The 16,938-nt window shown below is 40.8% G+C and overlaps 1 protein-coding gene across 3 annotated transcripts; it reads right to left on the bottom strand.

The window, feature by feature from the left end:
• Positions 1–298: 298 nt before the first annotated feature.
• LOC110520222 lies at positions 299–16,565 on the bottom strand. 3 transcript variants are annotated; one of them, XM_036974610.1, is made up of 10 exons: positions 16,383–16,564; positions 14,774–15,100; positions 14,274–14,537; positions 6,991–7,290; positions 6,499–6,798; positions 5,067–5,168; positions 4,875–4,949; positions 4,095–4,178; positions 3,957–3,988; positions 299–731 (listed from the first exon to the last, which is right to left on the bottom strand). In XM_036974610.1, exons 1-10 carry the CDS (start codon positions 16,519–16,521, stop codon positions 696–698), a joined length of 1,659 nt encoding a protein of 552 aa, XP_036830505.1. In that variant the 5' UTR covers positions 16,522–16,564; the 3' UTR covers positions 299–695. The 3 variants fall into 3 exon arrangements, with proteins under 3 accessions (XP_036830505.1, XP_021453058.2, XP_036830506.1); XM_021597383.2 differs by lacking the exons at positions 14,274–14,537; positions 14,774–15,100; positions 16,383–16,564 and adding exons at positions 7,455–7,718; positions 7,956–8,285; positions 9,568–9,749; XM_036974611.1 differs by lacking the exons at positions 299–731; positions 3,957–3,988; positions 4,095–4,178; ... (2 more) ...; positions 6,499–6,798; positions 6,991–7,290 and adding exons at positions 11,883–12,745; positions 13,044–13,139; positions 13,326–13,625; positions 13,813–14,109 and having other exon boundaries at positions 16,383–16,565.
• Between the last annotated feature and the right edge of the window lie 373 nt (positions 16,566–16,938).

Here is a 16,938-nt window from a genome sequence, read left to right as displayed (position 1 = left end):
GATTTTGGTGCTACTCTGCACCTGTCTGTGCATAAAGACATTCCTTCTGGATGTGCAGTCTATTCATTGCATTTAGTGTGCCTACATACCTTTGTTGGGGAGAAAAGCATTGAATTACTACCTTTTCACTGCAATCCCTAAAGGAACTAGCGATAGCAAAGGAGAAGGAAAGAGGGCTGAAAGAAATGAATTATTCCCCTCCGCAAACCTCATGTACTGTATTCTCGCAAAATAATCATTTTCTTTCCAACAGTGCTATCTACTGGTAACACATCCAACTCCACTCACCTATGCAAGAACATCAAATGACGAAAAACATTTTTATTTAAACATATCGAATGAAACATACAAAATGCACATGCATGAAAGACTACAAATATATACAACTATTATTTGTAGGTTACAGCCATCAATATTTCAGACCAAAATGTAAACCCTCCAATTGGGCTAGCTGCTGTATTTACACAGCAGTCTTAGTAAGCATACATTACTGTATCATTAAATGCACGAATCAAAAGCAGTATAATAAACTAATTGAACAAATCTCATAGGCTTAAAATGAAAGGTAACTGGCATATAGCATAATTTTAAAAGCAATCAGTATTGTGGTTTAATTTTCTCTGTAGACTAATACACATTAAGTCATTGTCAAAATGTGGAACACAATCCCTGAAACTTAACATGGGTAATTGTCCTTATATGTTGAGAGTTGAATAGATCACAGCACTTTCCTGTATGTATGGACATGAACACCAGTTAAAAATAAAACAAGGAGCACACTACATTTAGACAGCTATTACAAATAGTAATATATATATATATATATACAGTGCCTTGCGAAAGTATTCGGCCCCCTTGAACTTTGCGACCTTTTGCCACATTTCAGGCTTCAAACATAAAGATATAAAACTGTATTTATTTGAAGAATCAACAACAAGTGGGACACAATCATGAAGTGGAACGACATTTATTGGATATTTCAAACTTTTTTAACAAATCAAAAACTGAAAAATTGGGCGTGCAAAATTATTCAGCCCCTTTACTTTCAGTGCAGCAAACTCTCTCCAGAAGTTCAGTGAGGATCTCTGAATGATCCAATGTTGACCTAAATGACTAATGATAAATACAATCCACCTGTGTGTAATCAAGTCTCCGTATAAATGCACCTGCACTGTGATAGTCTCAGAGGTCCGTTAAAAGCGCAGAGAGCATCATGAAGAACAAGGAACACACCAGGAAGGTCCGAGATACTGTTGTGAAGAAGTTTAAAGCCGGATTTGGATACAAAAAGATTTCCCAAGCTTTAAACATCCCAAGGAGCACTGTGCAAGCGATAATATTGAAATGGAAGGAGTATCAGACCACTGCAAATCTACCAAGACCTGGCCGTCCCTCTAAACTTTCAGCTCATACAAGGACAAGACTGATCAGAGATGCAGCCAAGAGGCCCATGATCACTCTGGATGAACTGCAGAGATCTACAGCTGAGGTGGGAGACTCTGTCCATAGGACAACAATCAGTCGTATATTGCACAAATCTGGCCTTTATGGAAGAGTGGCAAGAAGAAAGCCATTTCTTAAAGATATCCATAAAAAGTGTTGTTTAAAGTTTGCCACAAGCCACCTGGGAGACACACCAAACATGTGGAAGAAGGTGCTCTGGTCAGATGAAACCAAAATTGAACTTTCTGGCAACAATGCAAAACGTTATGTTTGGCGTAAAAGCAACACAGCTGAACACACCATCCCCACTGTCAAACATGGTGGTGGCAGCATCATGGTTTGGGCCTGCTTTTCTTCAGCAGGGACAGGGAAGATGGTTAAAATTGATGGGAAGATGGATGGAGCCAAATACAGGACCATTCTGGAAGAAAACCTGATGGAGTCTGCAAAAGACCTGAGATTTGTCTTCCAACAAGACAATGATCCAAAACATAAAGCAAAATCTACAATGGAATGGTTCAAAAATAAACATATCCAGGTGTTAGAATGGCAAAGTCCAGACCTGAATCCAATTGAGAATCTGTGGAAAGAACTGAAAACTGCTGTTCACAAATGCTCTCCATCCAACCTCAGAGCTCGAGCTGTTTTGCAAGGAGGAATGGGAAAAAATGTCAGTCTCTCGATGTGCAAAACTGATAGACATACCCCAAACGACTTACAGCTGTAATCGCAGCAAAAGGTGGCGCTACAAAGTATTAACTTAAGGGGGCTGAATAATTTTGCACGCCCAATTTTTCAGTTTTTGATTTGTTAAAAAAGTTTGAAATATCCAATAAATGTCGTTCCACTTCATGATTGTGTCCCACTTGTTGTTGATTCTTCAAATAAATACAGTTTTATATCTTTATGTTTGAAGCCTGAAATGTGGCAAAAGGTCGCAAAGTTCAAGGGGGCCGAATACTTTCGCAAGGCACTGTATATAGTACCAGTCAAAAGTTGACACACCTACTAATTCAAGGGTTTCTTTACCTTTACTATTTTCTACATTGTAGAATATTAGTGAAGACATCAAATTAACACATATGGAATCATGAAGTAACCAAAAAAGTGTTAAACAAATCAAAATATATTTTAGATTCTTCAAAGTAGCCCCCCTTCCCATTGATGACAGCTTTGCACACTATTGGCATTCTCTTAAACAGCTTCCCCAACGGTCTTGAAGGAGTTCCCACATATGTTGAGCACTTGATAGCTGCTTTTCCTTCACTCTGCAGTCCAACTCATCCCAAACCATCTCAATTGGGTTGAGGTCAGGTGACTGTGGAGGCCAGGTCATCTGATGCAGCACTCCATCACTCTCCTTCTTGGTCAAATAGCCATTACACATCCTGGATATGTGTTGGATCATTGTCCTGTTGAAAAACAAATGATCCCACTAAGCCCAAACCAGATGGGATGGCGTATCGCTGCAGAATGCTGTGGTAGCCATGCTGGTTAAGTGTGACTTGAATTCTAAATAAATCACTGACAGTGTCACCAGCAAAGCACCCCTACACTGTCACACCTCCATGCTTCAGTGGGAACCACACATGCAGAGATCATCCGTTGACCCACTCTGCGTCTCACAAAGTAATGGAGGTTGGAACCAAAAATCTCAACTTTAGATTCATCAGACCAAAGGACAGATTTCCACTGGTCTAATGTCCCTTGCTCATGTTTCTTGGCCAAAGCAAGTCTCTTCTTATTGGTGTCCTTTAGTAGTGGTTTCTTTGCAGCAATTAGACCACGAAGGCCTGATTCACAGTCTCCTCTGAACAGTTGATGTTGAGATGTCTGTTGCTTGAACTCTGGGAAGCTTTTATTTGGGCTGCAATTTCTGTGGCTGGTAACTTATGAACTGATCCTCTGCAGCAGAGGTAACTCTGGGTCTTCCTTTCTGTGGCGGTCCTCATGAGAGACAGTTTCATCATAGAGCATGAAGGTTTGTGACTGCACTTGAAGAAACGTTCAAAGTTCTTGAAATGTTCCGCATTGACTGACCTTCATGTCTTAAAGAGATGGACTGTTGTTTCTCTTTGCTTATTTGAGTTGTTCTTGCCATAATATGGATTTTGTATTTTCCCAAATAGGACTATACCACCCCATACCTTGTCACAACACAACTGATTGGCTCAAACACATTTAGAAGGAAATAAATTATACAAATTAACTTTTAACCAGGCTCAAACATGAATTGAAATGCATTCCAGGTGACTACCTCATGAAGTTGGTTGAGAGAATGCAAAGAGTGTGCAAAGTTGTCATCAAGGCTAAGGGTGGTTACTTTGAAGAATCTCAAATGTATTTAGATTTGTTTAACACTTTTTTGATTACTACATGATTCCATGTGTTATTTCATAATTTTGCAGTCTTCACTATTAATCTACAATATAGAAAATACTAACAATAAAAACCCTTGACTGTTTCTGTATATAAATAACAAAACAATCCTTTTAATAAAGTACTATTCTTACCTGATTTGACCTTGCTGTGACTCTGTTGGTATCTGAAAAAAAGATAATCATATAGTTACGCTTCATCTACACAAGTTACATTCTTTGATCGCCTCACATTCAAAAAACATTCTGTTTTTCCACACACACACTACTCACCACCAAGCCTGGGTTCACCCAAAGCAAATTCAGAGTAATGAACTTCCTCATTCTCATCTTCCCCTGTTTGACCCTTCTGGCTCTCTGGTAGTAAAAAAAAAAACAAGCTAAAATGTTAACACAGTTGTGATTTATGTGTAACTTCCTATACATCGGTTGGCACTGTGGAACATTCTGGATGTCATCTTGAAAGTCATCTCTACTTTCTGCTTACTGTACCAGTGGAGGCTCCTCAGAGGAGAAAGGGGACTACCATCCTCAGTGAATATCATGCAAATAAACTGTTCAAATATTGTCTTCTCTCTCTCAATGAGTCAACTACTCACCACATTTTATGCACTGCAGTGCTAGCTGGCGGTAGCTTCTGCTTTCAGTATAAAATTCATTCTGATATTTTGATTGGATTGACAACATGTTAGTTCATGCTGCAAGAGCTCTGATAGGTTGGACGACGGCCTCCGGAAGTCGTCATAATTACTGTGTAAGTGGGTAAGAACCATGAGCCTCCTAGGTTTTGTATTGAAGTCAATGTAAGATAACTGTACTCCGGCTACATGGTGTGACCCTACAGAGTACTGTTGAGGCTACTGTAGACTATTGCAAAACTGTTTAAATCAGTTATTGGTGATAATAATATTTTTGTATAATTTTATCCAAAAAGGATAACTTTAATGTTTCACTATAAACAATAGTGGATGGTCCACCCCTTCCTCCTGAGGAATCTCCACAGACATATCTATATTGTACATCACATTAGACCCAAAGTGAAGAAGTGTATACCTTGGTCTCTTCGTGGATCTGTGGCGTTATCGTAGACTGGGTCATTCTTCTGGGTCAGCGGTAGGTTCGTCACAGCTTTGAAAATAGCGATCATAGCAAAAATGTTCACACAATTGTTGACAGGCCTAAATTGAAGATGTAGCAATCCAACAAGTTTGATCAGCAATAGTGGTCATTTTCAGTGTATTTTACCTGTCTTCTTCCTCTTCAGGTAGAACACCAGAGCACCAACCAGGACCCCAGCAACAACCATAGCAATGCAGGCCACAATGGCCACAGTCCACAGATGGTCATCTGTGGTGAGCAAAAAGACATAAACAAAGAGTATGAGAGAGAACATGCTGGGATATGAGATACATGAGTACTTACTACACAGCTGACTCCATTTGCTAAGTGTAACGAGTGCGCTGAGAGTCGGGAAGCAAGTACAGGGAGTGAGTGTTTTAATAAATAAACACAAAAAACACGAAACACAAACAACGCACCGACATGAAACTGAGTCAATAACACCTGAGGAAAGAACCAAGGGGAGTGACAGATATTGGGAAGATAACCAAGGAGGGGATGGAGTCCAAGTGAGTGTCATGAGGCGCTGGTGCGCTTGACGATGGTGACAGGATCAGCAGTCTGATGACCTAGAGGCCGGAGAGGGAGCATGACAGTACCCCCTCCTCGACAAAGGTGATGAACCCGGGGATCAGGAGTGAACCGGTCATGCCGCCTGAAGCGCGGGAACCTGTCACGCCGGCGGAGGCATGAGAGCCCGACGAGCCGGCGGAGGCATGAGAGCCCGACGAGCCCGCGGAGGCATGAGAGCCCGACGAGCCCGCGGAGGCATGAGAGCCAGACGAGGCGGAGGCATGAGAGCCCGACGAGCCATGAGAGCCCGACGAGCCGGCGGAGGCATGAGAGCCCGACGAGCCGGTGGAAGCAGGGGAGCCTGGCAATCCTGCGGAGGCATGAAAGCCTGTAGCGGCTCCCGGACCCGGCGTCATTTACATTGACACAATTTCTTCTTTTTTTTATATATATGCTTTCCTTCGGTGAGGTGTTATTCTGTAACGAGTGTGCTGAGAGACGGGAAGCAATTACAGGGAGGAAGTGTTTTAAAAAATAAACAAAACCCAAACACCACACCGACATGAAACAGTCAATAACACCTGAGGAAAGAACCAAGGGGTGTGACAGATACAAGGAAGATAATCAAGGAGGTCCAGGTGAGTGTCATGAGGTGGTGGTGCGCTTGACGATGGTGACAGGTGTGCGGGATAATCAGCAGCCTGATGATCTAGAGGCCGGAGAGGGAGTATACGTGAAACTAAGACTCTAAATTCATCACAGTTTAAATTGCCCAAGGGCAATCAATAGACATTGATTTGGTTACTTGTATGATGAACTGTCTGTTGTTTGTGATGATGTCATCTTACTGAATCTTTAATAGATTCCAATCATTCAGATGGAGTGATCTAATGTAATCTACAGACATGTGTTACCTTTCATAGAGATATTGATGTAATGAACTCTGATCTTCCAGCAGAAATCACTGAAACTGAGAGGAATGCTTGCACTGAGCATGCCCCCTGTGAACAGCGTAGAATGCAAGTGCAGCAAAACAAGTTGTTACCTGTCATTGATGACATTGTTGTCTGTGTGGGGAGTGTGAGGGTCAGGGAGGCTGTCGCTCTGAGCATGCCCTCTGTGAACACAGCACACTGCCAGTGCAGCTGGTCGCTACGGAGGCTGGGCAGGGTCACACTGAGCGTCCTGGTGGGGTGACTCTCTGTCAGGATGTCCTGTTTGACCAGCAGCCACCTGCTCCCCTCCATCCTCATCCAGGCCAGGGTCACAGGGTCGGTGCTCACCTCCGACACCTCACACCTCACCACCACGGGCTGGCCACCAGGGGGCCCTCCAGATTCAGATACTAAGATAAATTACAGAAAAAAGTACTGTACTGTACTGTACTTTGACTGAAAGAGCAGTAACTGTAACAATGTACTGAACAGCTGATTAAATTAAATGATTAAATTAAAAGTGTATGGTTGTCATAGTAACCAACAGTATAAGTGAACAGAGTGTCTGCTCTCTCATTGTTAAAAGACTAAAGCAAAGTTACCTCGAATGGTTGTGATTTTAACCGAGCTGAACCTCTGGTCTTCAAATAAACATGTGAAAACTCCACTATCCTCAAATGTCACTGGTGAGACATGCAGTGGGAAATCATATCCGTTGAATGAGGGAGATGAGAATCGGTCACTTCTGACTTTGTCTGATGAAGTCAGAGTAACAGATGTTGGTGATCTGCTCATGATCCATTTGGCTCTGCTGTATGAGGACCTTGACCTGCAGATCAACTTCACCTCACTGCTGTTGCTGCTCTCTCGAAACAGATGTATCAATGGGTTATTAAATGTGCCTGGAATAAAGAAACGTTAAAAGGAAAATGCTGATGATATTGTTTGCCTGTATAGTGCAGTTGTATCACTCTTTTCTTTGTATTATTGAGGACCATCTTCCTGAATATTTAACATTTGGTCAAGTCATGTATTAATATATTATATTCATGTTAATAAATATTACCTGTTTGTACAGACAGTGTAGTATGAACTCTAAACAACAATTCTCCATTCAGTCTGAAATTGCAGTTAGATCTCCCCTGGTAATTCTGATCGACAGTGTGGATGATCATATGGGCCGTTTTGTTGTAGAACAGCGTGGTGTTAGATGTGGAATCTCCATGTCTTTCCCACTGCAGTGTGGCCCCATCTGGTATGTGGGACACCTCGCAACGCACACTCACATCAGAACCCAGATACACTTCATTACCTTTATAGTTTGATGTCGCTGCAACAAGGATATATTTATGACTGTACTTCAATTTGTTAAAAGAAGATAAAACGAGGGGAAATGTGGAAATCAGTGGTTTACATTTTTACTAATCTAAAATGCTTGAAAATCAATAATGAAATGATTATAACAGCAAAAGTTTGTCTCTTATTATGATATTGACGAGGCGATATACATTCATATTTAAAATGATTCAAATTATACACATTGAGAAACTGAACATGATCAATATACCTTTAACCACAAAACTAAACACCTCAAATCTCGCCAGAACTGCTGAAGCTGGTTTGGTTTGCATGAGCACAAACTCTCCAGCATTTTCATATTTTGTTAGCATAGACAGGTCATATCCTGTTCCTTGTGAGAAAGGAGCCTGTGTGTTCCATGAAGGATTTCTACTCATGGAGGAAGTGATTTGGGCTACTGAAGTGTTTGAGTGTCTGCCATCATGTGCGGTCCACATCCATTGGTGTGCTGTCCCTTTCAGAACTGCAGGGGGAACTTGGAGAGTGACTCTGTTATTGGTATTGGTCTCGGCAAGGAAAAATATCTTCGTTGACAATTCTGTGGAGGGAAGATATTCAAAACGATGGGATAAAAAGCTGCAAAATATCTTTATATTAATATTATTCACTGTTCAAATCACACATTTTCTCTCGCTCTCTTTCTCAGATGACTCCTCAATAGCTTCATCATACTTGTATGTCATGCTTTAAAGGGGCAATCTGCTGATAGAACAACAACAAAGCAGTTAACCTGCTACTGATTTGGGAAACAGCTGAGATATGGGCCTGGAGATATTTATAAAAATGTTTATAAATTTATATTGTTTACAACTTATATTTGGGATACAGATGGGGTACAACAGTTGAAATAAGCTCATTATGCAGTTCAAATCTTCAAGAATCAATGGATGTATATCAGGGATGGGCAACTTGGTGGGTGGTGGGGGCCACTAAAACTGAACTCATCATGAGTGGAGGGAAATGCCTTGCAGGTCTGCATAACCACATATGCATAATCCCCCCCATCACCACATAGTGAGAAAAACATTTCAGCAGAACCCATCTTGACAGCGGAGAGAAAAAACATGTTTTGGAGTAAATTTTCTACAATTTTACAAGTTGATTTTGTTTTACTCATTTCCTGCAATTCTATACATTTTGCCATATGGTGAGGAGAAATGTGTGCAGTTTTTAATATGATATCTGAGTGAGACTGACTAACAAAATCAATGTGTTCCCCCCGGATGGTAATTTGACCATGATTACTAAATTTAGAAAGCTAGCAGCAAGACTAACTTACCAATAAAAAAATGTTTAGCTGACATGGACTAATTGACTGACAATCAGTGACTGCATCATAGAAAAACTGCTGATGCACAAACATATTTATAAAATGTCACATTGTATATGATCCTATTCTAACTTGCAACAGTAGGTTGGGACCCCGACTGAGAAAAAACGTTCTTTTTTTTAAATGTACTTCTTCTTTTGACCCGAGGGCCGTCAAAAGGGGCGGGCCGCCAGTTTCCCATCCTGGGTGTTCACAGCTGCAGGAAGTAGGAGTGCTGAGGCTGCTGTAGCACCCCCTGAAATATCTGATTGAAAATATCCTTAAAAATTCACACAAAAATGCGACCCCCTTGACAAAACATTCTCAGCCCCTCCCCCATCCTCCATTGCTGAATTTTTTTTACTGCGTTCCACCCCAAACTACTTCCCGTGGCTATGCTGGTGTATATCATTCATTTAAAGGTCTCCAAATGGATGTAGCAACTACAGTTTACCTCTTTAAATGGTGACTCTTTTATGTCAAATAATTCAACCAGAAACACGTTACTCACGTTCAGCTGAGAGTCCCTGACCGGATCTAGATATCCACAGCAGAACCCACAACAACGTTACACCCATAGAGCCACTGTACTGCCCCATGTTGCTGTATGTTACTGTTCTGTTCCCGTATCTACTCAGTAGCCAACTCATATCATTACTGACATCTCTGATAAATAGGTTCAGGAAATGACTGAAGAAAAGAAGAAGTTCAAAAACTACAGATGTGATGCAATTTAAAATGAGTGCAAATCTGAGGATGTACAGTGCCTTGCGAAAGTATTCGGCCCCCTTGAACTTTGCGACCTTTTGCCACATTTCAGGCTTCAAACATAAAGATGTAAAACTGTATTTTTTTGTGAAGAATCAACAACAAGTGGGACACAATCATGAAGTGGAACGACATTTATTGGATATTTCAAACTTTTTTAACAAATCAAAAACTGAAAAATTGGCCGTGCAAAATGATTCAGCCCCTTTACTTTCAGTGCAGCAAACTCTCTCCAGAAGTTCAGTGAGGATCTCTGAATGATCCAATGTTGACCTAAATGACTATTGATGATAAATACAATCCGCCTGTGTGTAGTCAAGTCTCCGTATAAATGCACCTGCACTGTGATAGTCTCAGAGGTCCGTTAAAAGCGCAGAGAGCATCATGAAGAACAAGGAACACACCAGGCAGGTCCGAGATACTGTTGTGAAGTAGTTTAAAGCCGGATTTGGATACAAAAAGATTTCCCAAGCTTTAAACATCCCAAGGAGCACTGTGCAAGCGATAATATTGAAATGGAAGGAGTATCAGACCACTGCAAATCGACCTAGAACCTGGCCGTCCCTCTAAACTTTCAGCTCATACAAGGAGAAGACTGATCAGAGATGCAGCCAAGAGGCCCATGATCACTCTGGATGAACTGCAGAGATCTACAGCTGAGGTGGGAGACTCTGTCCATAGGACAACAATCAGTCGTATATTGCACAAATCTGGCCTTAATGGAAGAGTGGCAAGAAGAAAGCCATTTCTTAAAGATATCCATAAAAAGTGTCGTTTAAAGTTTGCCACAAGCCACCTGGGAGACACACCAAACATGTGGAAGAAGGTGCTCTGGTCAGATGAAACCAAAATTGAACTTTTTGGCAACAATGCAAAACGTTATGTTTGGCGTAAAAGCAACACAGCTGAACACACCATCCCCACTGTCAAACATGGTGGTGGCAGCATCGTGGTTTGGGCCTGCTTTTCTTCAGCAGGGACAGGGAAGATGGTTAAAATTGATGGGAAGATGGATGGAGCCAAATACAGGACCATTCTGGAAGAAAACCTGATGGAGTCTGCAAAAGACCTGAGACTGGGACGGAGATTTGTCTACCAACAAGACAATGATCCAAAACATAAAGCAAAATCTACAATGGAATGGTTAAAAAATAAACATATCCAGGTGTTAGAATGGCCAAGTCAAAGTCCAGACCTGAATCCAATCGAGAATCTGTGGAAAGAACTGAAAACTGCTGTTCACAAATGCTCTCCATCCAACCTCACTGAGCTCGAGCTGTTTTGCAAGGAGGAATGGGAAATAATTTCAGTCTCTCGATGTGCAAAACTGATAGAGACATACCCCAAGCGACTTACAGCTGTAATCGCAGCAAAAGGTGGCGCTACAAAGTATTAACTTAAGGGGGCTGAATAATTTTGCACGCCCAATTTTTCTGTTTTTGACTTGTTAAAAAAGTTTGAAATATCCAATAAATGTCGTTCCACTTCATGATTGTGTCCCACTTGTTGTTGATTCTTCACAAAAAAATACAGTTTTATATCTTTATGTTTGAAGCCTGAAATGTGGCAAAAGGTCGCAAAGTTCAAGGGGGCCGAATACTTTCGCAAGGCACTGTAGTACTTCATAAAATCTCACTTTACTTGTATCAGCCACATACTGAATGTAGCAAGCAGGGATTACGGAGCAGGATTAAAGGTTAAATTATCAATGCCACACCACCACCATAATTTATTTTACATTTATATAACTAAGCAAGTCAGTTAATAAGAAGAAATTCTTATTTTCAATGAAGGCCTTGGAACAGTTGGTTAACTGCCTTGTTCAGGGGCAGAACAACAGATTTTTACCTTGTTAGCTGGGGGATTTGATCTAACAACCTTTTGGTTACTAGTCCAACGCTCTAACCACTAGGCTACCTGCCGATAATAGGCATCAATGGGATCAAAACAATAGTCAAACATGTCACAGTTTAGCAACATGTAGCAGAATATAATGTAAATGCTGTGCAATTAAACTAATAGAAGTAGTGTTATAACAAGGATGTTACACATTTTATAATTAATATGGAAACAAGACATTTTCCTCTTGAAGCAAACAGTGAATATTTTGAAATTCCAAAGACCATGATGTCCAAATGCAACCAAAGGCTTTCAAAACCAAAAGGCCTAACTTGCTACATTATAGCCAGTCTCTTACAACAGTCCATTCAAAGTTCAAAGCTTTCCTAATACAGGACAATCAGATGGTAAAATAAACTGAGACACTGTTGACAAACTAGTATTAACATCCCCATTTATTGTGTACAAACATTACAGACTGAGGATGAATGGAAATGTACATTTCTAGGATGAACTAAATAATATACATTGAGTGTAAAAACATTACTATTTTGTCTTGACCGTTCACCCTCTGAATGCCACAGATACACAATCCATGTCTCAATTGTCTCAAGAATCCTTCTTTAACCTGTCTCCTCCCCTTTATCTACGCTGATCAAAGTGGATTTAACAAGTAACATCAATAAGGGATCATAGCTTTCATCTGGATTCACCTGGTCAGACTATATCATGGAAAGCAGGTGTTCCTAATGTTTAATGCAGTCAGTGTAAATTATTTAGGTCTTTTGGAAAGATGCTTACAGTATCATAACATGGTCATGTTTTCAATATTAGTCTTTGAGGGGAAGGTTGTTGGTGGTTAACACATTATTTTAACACCAGTGAAGTTTCTATTGCCAGACCTTTTGACAGAACACAGTGTGACATGTGGTAATTCAGTGTGAAAGACGTCACTGGTTGGTACAGACATGGGTGGTAAAGCTATATTTCAACACAGCCACAGGCCATAGGCTAGCAACAAGGCTATACACTAGTCTCCTCCAGTTGAGCAGGTTCCTCCTTTTGTCTCTGTGTCTGGGTGCCTGGATGGAAGACACAACAACACATCAACCAGAATGTTTCGTCAAAATGTTAATTTAAGTTGTAGTTCACTACAAAATCAAAGTTGGTCATATGTTTGGAGACTTTAAAAGCTCTCTAATGCAGAGAAGGATCAGCATCCCATGTGAAGGCTAGCTCTGCCTCAGTCCAAAACGAAAGAGAAAGGTAGGTACTGTCTAAGTCAGACATTTTAGATGATTCCTCAATGTCCCATTCCTTTGGGATTGGGTTGGATGTCTTGTTTATGGAGAGTCTATTCAAGAGGGAGTGTCTCCTTACCGTTTGGTCTTCGACAGTAGAGCCCAAGAAGTCCCAGAATTCCTACGGTGGCAGCCATTGTAATCACCCCTCTGACCACTGTCTCGGTGCCCATCCCTATGAAAACTTATGTTAAATTATATTAAACATGGCAACCTCTCCAGCATGGTAACCTATTTATTTTGTTACACTAGGCCTATGCCAGGGAAAGCAGAGGTCCAGTGAGGAAAAATGTGTTTGGTTTGAGATAGGTTGGAACAGATTAGATCAATTTGAAGAGAGTCTATCATAACAAGTTGTTACCTGTCATTGAAGACATTTTTGTCTGTGTGGGGAGTGTGAGGGTCAGGGAGGCTGTCGCTCTGAGCATGCCCTCTGTGAACACAGCACACTGCCAGTGCAGCTGGTCCCTATGGAGGCTGGGCAGGGTCACACTGAGCGTCCTGTTAGGATGACTCTTTGTCAGGACGTCCTGTTTGACCAGCAGCCACCTGCTCCCCTCCATCCTCATCCAGGCCAGGGTCACAGGGTCGGTGCTCACCTCCGACACCTCACACCTCACCACCACGGGCTGGCCACCAGGGGGCCCTCCAGATTCAGATACTAAGATAAATAACAGAAAAAAGTACTGAACTGTACTTTGACTGAAAGAGCAGTAACTGTAACAATGTACTGAACAGCTGATTAAATTAAATGATTAAATGAAAAGTGTATGGTTGTCATAGTAACCAACAGTATAAGTGAACAGAGTGTCTGCTCTCTCATTGTTAAAAGACTAAAGCAAAGTTACCTCGAATGGTTGTGATTTTAACCGAGCTGAACCTGTGGTCTTCAAAGAAACATGTGAAAACTCCACTATCCTCAAATGTCACTGGTGAGACATGCAGTGGGAAATCATATCCGTTGAATGAGGGAGATGAGAATCGGTCACTTCTGACTTTGTCTGATGAAGTCAGAGTAACAGATGTTGGTGATCTGCTCATGATCCATTTGGCTCTGCTGTATGAGGACCTTGACCTGCAGATCAACTTCACCTCACTGCTGTTGCTGCTCTCTCGAAACAGATGATATGGGTTATTAAATGTGCCTGGAATAAAGAAACGTTAAAAGGAAAATGCTGATGATATTGTTTGCCTGTATAGTGCAGTTGTATCACTCTTTTCTTTGTATTATTGAGGACCATCTTCCTGAATATTTAACATTTGGTCAAGTCATGTATTAATATATTATATTCATGTTAATAAATATTACCTGTTTGTACAGACAGTGTAGTATAATCTCTAAACAACAATTCTCCATTCAGTCTGAAATTGCAGTTAGATCTCCCCTGGTAATTCTGATCGACAGTGTGGATGATCATATGGGCCGTTTTGTTGTAGAACAGCGTGGTGTTAGATGTGGAATCTCCATCTATTTCCCACTGCAGTGTGGCCCCATCTGGTATGTGGGACACCTCGCAACGCACACTCACATCAGAACCCAGATACACTTCATTACCGTTATAGTTTGGTGTCGCTGCAAAAAGGAGATATATATGACTGTACTTCAATTTGTTAAAAGAAGATAAAACGAGGGAAATGTGGAAATCAGTGGTTTACATTTTTACTAATCTAAAATGCTTGAAAATCAATAATGAAATGATTATAACAGCAAAATTTTGTCTCTAATTATGATATTGACGAGGCGATATACATTGATATTTAAAATGATTCAAATTATACACATTGAGAAACTGAACATGATCAATATACCTTTAACCACAAAACTAAACACCTCAAATCTCGCCAGAACTGCTGAAGCTGGTTTGGTTTGCATGAGCACAAACTCTCCAGCATTTTCATATTTTGTTTGCATAGACAGATATCCTGTTCCTTGTGAGAAAGGAGCCTGTGTGTTCCATGAAGGATTTCTACTCATGGAGGAAGTGATTTGGGCTACTGAAGTGTTTGAGTGTCTGCCATCATGTGAGGTCCACATCCATTGGTGTGCTGTCCCTTTCAGAACTGCAGGGGGAACTTGGAGAGTGACTCTGTTACTGGTATTGGTCTCGGCAAGGAAAAATATCTTCGTTGACAATTCTGTGGAGGGAAGATATTCAAAACGATGGGATAAAAAGCTGCAAAATATCTTTATATTAATATTATTCACTGTTCAAATCACACATTTTCTCTCGCTCTCTTTCTCAGATGACTCCTCAATAGCTTCATCATACTTGTATGTCATGCTTTAAAGGGGCAATCTGCTGATAGAACAACAACAAAGCAGTTAACCTGCTACTGATTTGGGAAACAGCTGAGGGATGGGCCTGGAGATATTTATAAAAATGTTTATAAATTTATATTGTTTACAACTTATATTTGGGATACAGATGGGGTACAACAGTTGAACTAAGCTCATTAGGCAGTTCAAATCTTCAAGAATCAATGGATGTATATCAGGGATGGGCAACTTGGTGGGTGGTGGGGGCCACTAAAACTGAACTCATCATGAGTGGAGGGAAATGCCTTGCAGGTCTGCATAACCACATATGCATAATCCCCCCCATCACCACATAGTGAGAAAAACATTTCAGCAGAACCCATCTTGGCAGCGGAGAGAAAAAACATGTTTTGGAGTAAATTTTCTACAATTTTACAAGTTGATTTTGTTTTACTCATTTCCTGCAATTCTATACATTTTGCCATATGGTGAGGAGAAATGTGTGCAGTTTTTAATATGATATCTGAGTGAGACTGACTAACAAAATCAATGTGTTCCCCCCGGATGGTATTTTGACCATGATTACTAAATTTAGAAAGCTAGCAGCAAGACTAACTTACCAATAAAAAAATGTTTAGCTGACATGGACTAATTGACTGACAATCAGTGACTGCATCATAGAAAAACTGCTGATGCACAAACATATTTAAAAAATGTCACATTGTATATGATCCTATTCTAACTTGCAACAGTAGGTTGGGACCCCGACTGAGAAAAAACGTTCTTTTTTTTAAATGTACTTCTTCTTTTGACCCGAGGGCCGTCAAAAGGGGCGGGCCGCCAGTTTCCCATCCTGGGTGTTCACAGCTGCAGGAAGTAGGAGTGCTGAGGCTGCTGTAGCACCCCCTGAAATATCTGATTGAAAATATCCTTAAAAATTCACACAAAAATGCGACCCCCTTGACAAAACATTCTCAGCCCCTCCCCCATCCTCCATTGCTGAATTTTTTTTACTGCGTTCCACCCCAAACTACTTCCCGTGGCTATGCTGGTGTATATCATTCATTTAAAGGTCTCCAAATGGATGTAGCAACTACAGTTTACCTCTTTAAATGGTGACTCTTTTATGTCAAATAATTCAACCAGAAACACGTTACTCACGTTCAGCTGAGAGTCCCTGACCGGATCTAGATATCCACAGCAGAACCCACAACAACGTTACACCCATAGAGCCACTGTACTGCCCCATGTTGCTGTATGTTACTGTTCTGTTCCCGTATCTACTCAGTAGCCAACTCATATCATTACTGACATCTCTGATAAATAGGTTCAGGAAATGACTGAAGAAAAGAAGAAGTTCAAAAACTACAGATGTGATGCAATTTAAAATGAGTGCAAATCTGAGGATGTACAGTGCCTTGCTAAAGTATTCGGCCCCCTTGAACTTTGCGACCTTTTGCCACAGAACTACAGATGTGATGCAATTTAAAATGAGTGCAAATCTGAGGATATATTACTTCATAAAATCTCACTTTACTTGTATCAGCCACATACTGAATGTAGCAAGCAGGGATTACGGAGCAGGATTAAAGGTTAAATTATCAATGCCACACCACCACCATAATTTATTTTACATTTATATAACTAAGCAAGTCAGTTAATAAGAAGAAATTCTTATTTTCAATGAAGGCCTTGGAACAGTTGGTTAACTGCCTTG

Source organism: Oncorhynchus mykiss, chromosome 3 (genome assembly GCF_013265735.2).
Source record: "Oncorhynchus mykiss isolate Arlee chromosome 3, USDA_OmykA_1.1, whole genome shotgun sequence".
Lineage (NCBI taxonomy): Eukaryota > Metazoa > Chordata > Actinopteri > Salmoniformes > Salmonidae > Oncorhynchus > Oncorhynchus mykiss.
Note: the sequence above shows the minus strand (reverse complement) of the source record. Positions and strands in the feature narration are given on the sequence as shown.

Bases quoted from the DNA above. Each gene is read 5' to 3' on its own strand.
- LOC110520222 (XM_021597383.2), bottom strand. From the start codon at position 9,706: ATGAGTTGGCTACTGAGTAGATACGGGAACAGAACAGTAACATACAGC. The intron at 4,950-5,066 runs GTAAAATACACT...CTATTTTCAAAG, and splicing joins CCTGAAGAGGAAGAAGACAG to CTGTGACGAACCTACCGCTG. The intron at 4,179-4,874 runs GTATACACTTCT...TTTTACTACCAG, and splicing joins AGATCCACGAAGAGACCAAG to AGAGCCAGAAGGGTCAAACA.